Source organism: Kryptolebias marmoratus, linkage group LG4 (genome assembly GCF_001649575.2).
Source record: "Kryptolebias marmoratus isolate JLee-2015 linkage group LG4, ASM164957v2, whole genome shotgun sequence".
Taxonomy (NCBI): domain Eukaryota; kingdom Metazoa; phylum Chordata; class Actinopteri; order Cyprinodontiformes; family Rivulidae; genus Kryptolebias; species Kryptolebias marmoratus.
Genome location: NC_051433.1, coordinates 3,034,222 through 3,043,179, shown reverse-complemented (window position 1 = coordinate 3,043,179; position 8,958 = coordinate 3,034,222). Strand labels below are relative to the sequence as shown.

The 8,958-nt window shown below is 41.9% G+C and overlaps 1 protein-coding gene across 1 annotated transcript in view; it reads left to right on the top strand.

Moving 5' to 3' along the window:
- Positions 1 to 8,958, top strand: part of dnase1l4.1 (deoxyribonuclease 1 like 4, tandem duplicate 1) — a gene marked incomplete in the record, with an annotated part of 17,683 nt that overhangs the window by 3,152 nt on the left and 5,573 nt on the right. Inside the window, 7 exon segments of the mRNA XM_025002181.2 lie at positions 3,489 to 3,574; positions 3,712 to 3,800; positions 4,671 to 4,757; positions 4,917 to 5,029; positions 6,455 to 6,567; positions 7,518 to 7,675; positions 8,267 to 8,363. Coding sequence (XP_024857949.1) covers positions 3,494 to 3,574; positions 3,712 to 3,800; positions 4,671 to 4,757; positions 4,917 to 5,029; positions 6,455 to 6,567; positions 7,518 to 7,675; positions 8,267 to 8,363 — 738 coding nt within the window.

Genomic DNA, 8,958 nt, shown 5'->3' with positions numbered 1-8,958 from the left:
AAAGACCTGATCTCCTCTGGACCTGAGGACTAAAGACTTGATCCCCTCTGGACCCGAGGACGACTAAAGACCTGATCCCCTCTGAAGCCGAGGACGACTAAAGACCTGATCCTCTCTGTGGACCAGCCTGGACCAGGAGGACCTCGTCTGTGGACCAGTGGACCAGGAGGACCTCGTCTGTGGACCAGTGGACCAGGAGGACCTCCTCTGTGGACCAGTGGACCAGGAGGACCTCCTCTGTGGATGAATCTTCTGGTTCGAGGCGGGCCCTGAAGGAGCCTCCACACCTGGTCTGGGTTTAATTACGGACCCCAGCAGGTAAAAACTGATCAACACGCCGCTGAGGAGCGTCGGTATTCCAGCTCCAAGGCGTTTTCAGGAAGATCTTATCAGGAACGTTTTAATTGATATCACCTGTCAAAACAGAAACCTCAAACAGGAACTTAAATATTTAAAATAAAACAGATTCCCTTCGTGTTTTTGGAACCGTTAAACTTCAGAAAATCACACGTCTGTACGTGTAAAGACATGAACGTTTCCTCAGGAGGATTAGATTCTTGTTGTTTAATTAAAAATAAAAACACAAACAGCTTCACAGATGCCCTTTTATTTTAGAAGGTTAAAAAAATAACCTTTAAAACAAAAAAAAAAAGAGAAACTTCCTGGAAACTGAGGATAAATTAACAATAAATGAATCCAGTTCTTGTAGATATATAAGTTTAAATATAAAAAACAAACACCAGAAGTAAATTAAGCACTAAATCAACTCGGTGTGACACAAATTTAATTTAAAAAACACAAAAATAACTTAAATTATTATTATTTTAGCTGAGTCAGGATTCAATCTGTTGTTTTCCTGTTAGTTTCTTTGTTTAAACGTTAAATCCTTTACTGAAAATAAAACCTAATTTGATCAAAAACATTAGTTTCTCTTTTAAATCTGCCTCTTTTTTTTACTTTTAGCCACAATTAGTTACTTTTCTGTGTGTGAATGTTATTTTTTATCGTATTTATTTATGTATTTTATGTTTTTTTACCTCACTTTGTATTGTCACGGTGACAGTTAAAGGCCGTCTGATTTAAATGTTTTTATCTTTTTTTAACCGCCTCAGTTTGCAGTGGTTCACGTTCCGTTGCTTTAAATCGAGGATCGTCTCGGTTCTTGTGCAGCGGCGTGTTTTTCCAGCTCCGGCGTGTTTGAACACGCCGCAGCCGGACACGGATGACTGGAAGTCAAACCAAAAAATGTAAAAAATGAGACGGGTCTGCAGCCCGAGACTCCCGGAGACGATCCTGGAGTTTAACGCTTTATTTATCTCCTCAGACTTTCCAAAGCCGGGGCAGCATGAGAGCAGCTACAAAGCTTTCACTTTTTGCTGATAATGAGCTGAAACGAGGCGTGGTAGTAGCTGAGAGTCGTCACCAGCAGGTGCTCTGAGCGCTAACGGGTCACATGACCTGCGACTTCCTCATCCAGGCTGGTCCCCAGAGGTCAACCTGAGACTTCCTTCCTTCAAATAATCTTAGTTTCGCTGTTCTTGTCGACGGTCGAAGCAGACGGTAGCTGTGATGTTGGAATGTTGGAACGAGTCGAGACGCCGGCGCCACCTGATCCACCTGAGCCCAGGTGTTCACGGTGACGTCACGTCGAAGGTACCTGTCTGAGCGGAGAACCTGTTCCGCTGCTTCCTCCGCCGCACGCAGGCGGATGACCCGAAACTACAGAAAACTACTGCCAGGAGGTGGTCAGAGGCGCAGAGATTAAACTGAAGCTCCGCCCACTTTGTCCTCTCACCTGTTCAGCAGGTACATAAATAATAACCTGAGCTGTGGGTGGATGCTTTAAATACAGCAGCTGAAGAGCAAAACAGATTACAGGTCAGTACTTACTGAGAAAGTACTGGGTTTGTATGTAGTACTTACTGAGAAAGTACTGGGTATGTATGTGGTACTTACTGAGAAAGTACTGGGTATGTATGTGGTACTTACTGAGAAAGTATTGGGTATGTCTCTGGTACTACTGAGAAAGTACTGGGTATGTATGTGATACTACTGAGAAAGTACTGGGTATGTATGTGGTACTACTGAGAAAGTACTGGGTATGTATGTGGTACTACTGAGAAAGTACTGGGTATATATGTAGTACTTACTGAGAAAGTACTGGGTATATATGTAGTACTTACTGAGAAAGTACTGGGTATGTATGTGGTACTTACTGAGAAAGTACTGGGTTTGTATGTGGTACTACTGAGAAAGTACTGGGTTTGTATGTGGTACTACTGAGGAAGTACTGGGTATATATGTAGTACTTACTGAGAAAGTACTGGGTATGTATGTGGTACTTACTGAGAAAGTACTGGGTTTGTATGTGGTACTACTGAGAAAGTACTGGGTTTGTATGTGGTACTACTGAGGAAGTACTGGGTATATATGTAGTACTTACTGAGAAAGTACTGGGTTTGTATGTGGTACTACTGAGAAAGTACTGGGTATATATGTAGTACTTACTGAGAAAGTACTGGGTATGTATGTGGTACTTACTGAGAAAGTACTGGGTTTGTATGTGGTACTACTGAGAAAGTACTGGGTTTGTATGTGGTACTACTGAGAAAGTACTGGGTATATATGTAGTACTTACTGAGAAAGTACTGGGTATGTATGTGGTACTACTGAGAAAGTACTGGGTATGTATGTGGTACTACTGAGGAAGTACTGGGTATATATGTAGTACTTACTGAGAAAGTACTGGGTATATATGTAGTACTTACTGAGAAAGTACTGGGTATGTATGTGGTACTTACTGAGAAAGTATTGGGTATGTACCTGGTACTTAAAAGGTACATCCTGGGCACTTATTGCTAATGTATTGATACATATTTGGTACTAACCTGGTTCTTACCTAGCATCTTTAAGGACTGGGAAGTACTATGAAGTAACTTGTACCTTCATGGTAAGGACCAGGTACCTACGAGGTAAGTACCCAGTACTTTCTGGGTACTTACAGGGAACATGTTGTACTATAAAGTATGTGTTGGGGATTACTCTCAGCTACTACCACACCATCTCTGAGCTCAATATCTGTGAAACCGGCTGGGTTTCAGCTTGTTAAGGTGGATTAGCTGTGGCGGCCATCTTGAATTGAACGTCCATTTGTTTAAATAAATTCTGTCCAGTGGTTCAGGAGATATTTTGCTAACAGACGGGTGAACATGATCACCCTTCTATCCAAGAGTTAATAAAATCGTTGTCACTTTAGTCTTTAAAGCTGCTGTGGAAATATTTATTTTATAATTATTTTACAGCCCTGTCCGAGGGGGAAGCTCCGCCTCTTTGCTCTAATTGGTTTTATTGTCGTCAAACATTTTAACGACAACAAACGTGTTGTCTGCGGTCTGACGAGTCCCAGACGGCCCGGAGCAAACAGCTGTTCAACAACGAGCCAAACCACAATTAACGTTCTGCTTGTTCTTTTTGTTTTCTTCTTCCAGCCGCCATGAAGATCGCAGCTTTCAACATCCAGAAGTTCGGAAGGAGCAAAGTTTCTGATCCAGATGTTCTGAAGATCCTGGTGAAGGTAACAGCCTTTAAGCTCCAGATGGTTTTATGGTTCGACGGCACGTTTTCTTCAGTTTTACTTCAATAAAAGTGCATTTTTTTTTAGTTTTTAAGGAGGCTAAGAACTGAGAGATTTAGACGCCGTTTTTCTTTCAGATCGTGTCTCGTTACGACATCATCGTGATCCTGGAGGTGGTCGACGCCAGCGGGAAGTCTGTGACGACCTTCATGGAGGCTCTCAACAAGTTAGTGAAGACGCTTCTCTCATCATCATCATCATCATCGAACTGCAAACAAACAGGAAAATATAATCTGTGTGAAACAAAACAGCTGGAGGAAGAAATCTAACTAAAGGGATGAGTCACAGGATGACTCAGTTATAAGAAGTCATTCCAAGCTAAACATCGGGCTTTATTTTTAATCTAACTTTCACTTTATGAACAACCTGCGGTAAATCACGAAGGTTTGAAGGAAGTCAAAGAACATCTTACCTGTTGCAGATGGCTCTTTGAACGACCCCAGCTTGGAGAAATAATCCAATCTGGACCCGACTAACGAGCGAACGAGCTAACGGCTCGTCCAAACAGCTGAAACCAGATCAGGCAACAAAATAAAAGCTTGTCTTTGGTTTAACCATTGCAGTTAAAAAAAAACCCAAAACGTACCCCTTTTTTATTTTTGCAATTGCCGTTTTTCTAATTTCGTTTTAAAAACGAAAAAACAAAAAAACACTTGCTTGTTTTGTTTTTGCAATTTTATTTTAAAACAAAAAAATCAAAGAACGAACCGTACACGGATTCACCGTGAAATTATGAAGATTAGAGTTGCTTAAAGGCGGCAGATTAGCTCAGGATCACGGTCCGAGAGTCCTCCTAAAGCTGCTCCATTCTTTAAGAGTTCATCGCGGTCCATTCAGACTTTTACTTCGCCGTCAGTTCAGCGTCCCAGCCGCTCGTTATTCCTTTGGGAATATAAAACGTTTCTTTAGGAAGCGTCCCAGAAGAGCCTGCTCTGTTCAAAGAGCTATCCCTAACCTGATCCGGTGTTTCTGTAAAGACGAGGTCGAAGCAAAGATTGTTTCCGTTTACAGACGTGTTTGTGTGTGTCTGCCTCAGAGCCAACAGGAAGCATCACTACACCCTGAAGATCAGCTCCCGTCTGGGCCGAACGCGCTACAAGGAGCAGTTCATGTTCCTGTACAGGTGAGGGAAACACCTGAGCTCCGGAGGAGATAAAACTCCTCTTTATTCCTCCAAAAACACAAAGATTTGATCGGATGTCAGACGTTTTTAATTTGTCACGTCGACACGAAGCCGGCGGAAATGTTTTCTCCCGTGACCCTGAAAGTGTTCGACCTGCAGGGACGACCTGGTGGACTTGGTGGGATCCTATCAGTTTGACGATGTGGCGTCCGAGGGAGGCGACGTTTTCGCCAGAGATCCTTACATCCTTCGATTCAGGTGCCTGAACACAGGTAGGAGAGACAGGGGCGGAGCTAGAGGGGGGGCCGGCGGGGCACCAGTCCCCCCTGACACCTGATTGGCCCCCCCAGATGATTGACATGTCACGACACCCGGTCAGTCCTGTACAGTAGGTGGCACTGTGTACCACAATGGGTTGAAATCCACCCAAATAGGGAAATAAGAATAAGAAAATATGCAATAAATATTATTAAACTATGAAAGAGAAAGATTAGGGGAAATAGTAAGAATCCTGTTGAGGTACATTTTTAGGAACCGAAGGTATAATTAAGGAGTAAATCATCTGATTAGAAATTCTTAGAATTTACTTGAGTAACTTTATATGGGGTTTTGATTAAAAAAAACGAAACATACCCAGTCTATCCTAATCTATTGTTAAAAATATATTCTTACATTTGGGATGCAAAACCTCAAGTTTTGCTGAAGAAACTTATTAATTTGGAATAAAAACCAGCAAAACAGAGCATTTCAGAGTTTGCAGCTTCAGTTTGTAGATTTGAAAATAAAATGCACATATATCTATGAAATTACAGTTTCCATAATATATAACCTTCTTTTTTAAGATATTGTAATTGTGAACTGTGTGACGCTGCGTTCTCATTGAAGTTAATGTCTACTTATGCTTTGTGAGGCATGTATTGATAATAAAAAAATGAAAGTACTCTTACTGTATTGTCATAATCAGCAGGGGTGTTAAACCCAGAGACACAAGGGGGCCAAAATTAAAAATCTGATCCTAGCCAAGGGCCAATCACGATCAATATTTATTAAAAAATACATAAATTAATTAGTTTTAGATGTATTATGTCAAATCATTCCTATAGAAATATCAATAACCTTTTCCCAGTTACAGATTATACAGAATTTAGAGCAAAGAAACTTTAATGAACACAGACAAATGGATCAAACTTCAAAAAGCTCATCATTAGCTGTCATTTCTTACGCCTCACTCAGCTTTTAAATGAATTTTTAACATAAAAACAGACAAAAACCTGATCATACAGAAATTAAAACTATATATTGTTGGCTTCTAAGTCACTGTCAAGAGAAAACTTCACTAATTAGACTCAGTTTTTTTAAGTAAAATAAGAATCAGAGACTCGATCTGAACCAGACTAGAGGGCCGGATCTGGCCCGCGGGCCTTGAGTTTGACACGTGTGCCTTAGAGATAGCCTTGGCCCCCCTTTGGGCCCCCCAGCAATAAAAGTCTGGCTCCGGCACTGAGGAGAGACCGTTATAAACCTTTAACGGACACGATGACTAAACTCTAAACTGCATTTTTCCTTCAAACCTGAAGTTCACAGAAAAGTTAGACGAGCTGTAATTAGGATTAGGATAAATATTCCAGGTAATTAATTAAACTAACTGAACGAACTGTTTGTGGTGAATAAATGAGCTTGTCCCCCCTCCCTCCCAGTGCTGAAGGACCTGGTGATTGTCCCGGTCCACACCAAACCAGACGACTCGGAGACGGAGCTGGACGAACTCTACGACGTCTTCCTGAACGTCAAGAAGAAGTGGAGGACGGACGTAAGGCCGGCCCGCTGGTCAAACACCATAAAACCATCCTCTGTGAAAAACAAATTATTCCATTTATATAACAAATATTATTAGAAATAACATATTTTTCATAGCATGAAGGGTGCAGGAAGAATAAAAGAGTCATTTAAAGTCATGAAATAGTCAAAAACATAGAAAAAAAACTAGAAAATGATCATTTTGTCACAAAAACACAACTGAAAATGAGCAGAAAGCAAAGGTGCTACCAGCAGCTCAGGTTGGTTCAGTTTGTAGTTTCAACTCGTTTCTTTCAGCTAAAACACGTCAGAAACGCAGGAATCGTCTCTGACCGAGAGCCTGGGACTTTATCTCCCTGTCCTTCAACCTGTGCTGGACCTCTGATGTCCTCATTCCTCATCCTGTCCGTCCTCGTCCCTCCCAAGTAGAACCTAAACATCTTCAGCTCTGACACTTCCTGTTCTGTCTCCTCTCCTGTCTTTTTGTCTCCAAACCGTCCAACATGGCTGCTCTCACCACTGTCTGCAAACCTCTCCTTTGACCTTTGACCTTTGCTCTCTCCTGAAACTTTTCTCCATCCTGCCTGGACTCTCAACTTCACCTGTCTTTCTGGACAGATGAAGTCCTGCACCTCTGTGACCTCTGACCTTGTAGCCTCTCTGCTCCTCCTGCCTCCACCTGTCCAGGTTCTCCACCTGTTCCTTGTTCTCCCCACAGATCATGATGTCCTCTGTCCTCCATGTCCTCTTTGTCTCTAACATCCTTCTGTCCCTCCTCTGGACATGTCCAAACCGTCTCTAACTTTATTTCCCAGTCCTTCAACCTGTGCTGGACCTCTGATGTCCTCATTCCTCATCCTGTCCATCCTCGTCCCTCCCGAGGAGGACCTCCAAACGTCTCCCGCTCAGCTGACGACCAGCGGCTTCAGATTTAAAACTTGTCTCCCTTCTCTGCCGCCGCAGAACGTGATGATCCTGGGCGACTTCAACGCCGACGGCGCGTACGTCTCGCAGAAAGACATGAGGACAATCCGAATCCGCAGCGACAAGAACTTCCACTGGCTGATTGGAGACGATGTGGACACCACAGCCAGTACGCAAAACAGCCACACCTACGACAGGTGAGGCCCAGCCCCCCCCTCAGCACCACCGATTCCAGATCTGATCCTTTTTTTACACCTAACATAAACATGATCTAACCTTGAACTTTTCTCCTCGTTTCGTCAATAAATACTTAAAATATCAGAATTAGCTGCTCTTTTTTTGCTCTCAATACAGTTTCAGGTAGTTTAACTTTATTTATGCAGGTTAGACATAAAAAGGTGAAAATCAGAGACACGACTGCTCAGATATGAAGTTTAATAAAAAGTTATTTTACCTGAAAATAAACTTTATTCCTCCTGGGCACCCCCTGCTGGTGGAAGAGGGGTTAACATTAAGACAACTTAATGTCTGTAAAGATATTCTTTATTATTTTGTTTTTATTCACTTAGAAAGGAGTGAGCTAAGAGGAGTTAAAAATAAATTACGACGGATATGAACAAAAAATACATTTATTTCTGCAAAAGTTTAATTGTTTAAGTCACTCAGATTGAGTTTTTTAACTTTGTAAGTGGCCCACAACATTTGAATTTGTGTTTCTGTGAAGTTATAAACTCGTATATGTTTGGAACGGAGTGAATTTTAAGACGTTTTTCACGTTTTTGCTTCAGGATCGTCGTTTACGGAGACGACATGCTCCACGCCGTTGTTCCCAAGTCGGCAAAAACCTTCAACTTCCAGAAGGCCTTCAACCTCACCGACGAGCAGGTCTGTCGCCGGTTTCACTCTGAAAACTTCGCTTCTGTTTTAGGAAATGAGCGGCTGAAGGAAGCAGGAAGACGTCTGACGTCCAATGAGTTTCAGCTGATGAAAGTTTTAAAATAAAGACGAGGTTTGTTGGTAAAATCCTTTAAATACTGAAACAAAACCTCAATAATTACATCTCTATACAATCATTTAATGTTGGCAGATTATTCCGATTATATCTCTTTACTATTACCAAGTTATTATTTACTTTTTACTAACTTCACATAGCTTGAATGTCAGTTTGAGGAATTTATCCTGAGATATTACGACAATAATTATTTATTACGTCTTTGTTTTCAAGCTGTAAGGCAGACTCTCCAGGATTTCACGATGTTGCGATCGCAACTATTAACGCAAAATCGAGCAAACCCGCGAAATCGCAACTTTAACCCAATATTTATTGTTTCTGAAGTGATTCGCCACCGTTTCTGCAGTCTAGTCTCTTCTTTGTGGGTTTGTGTAGCGTGGAATACAAAATAACCCCAAATAAGGAAGAAGACACGTGACGTCACTTCCTGTTAACATCAGAATGCCGGGAGCGTGCAGGAGCAGCGAC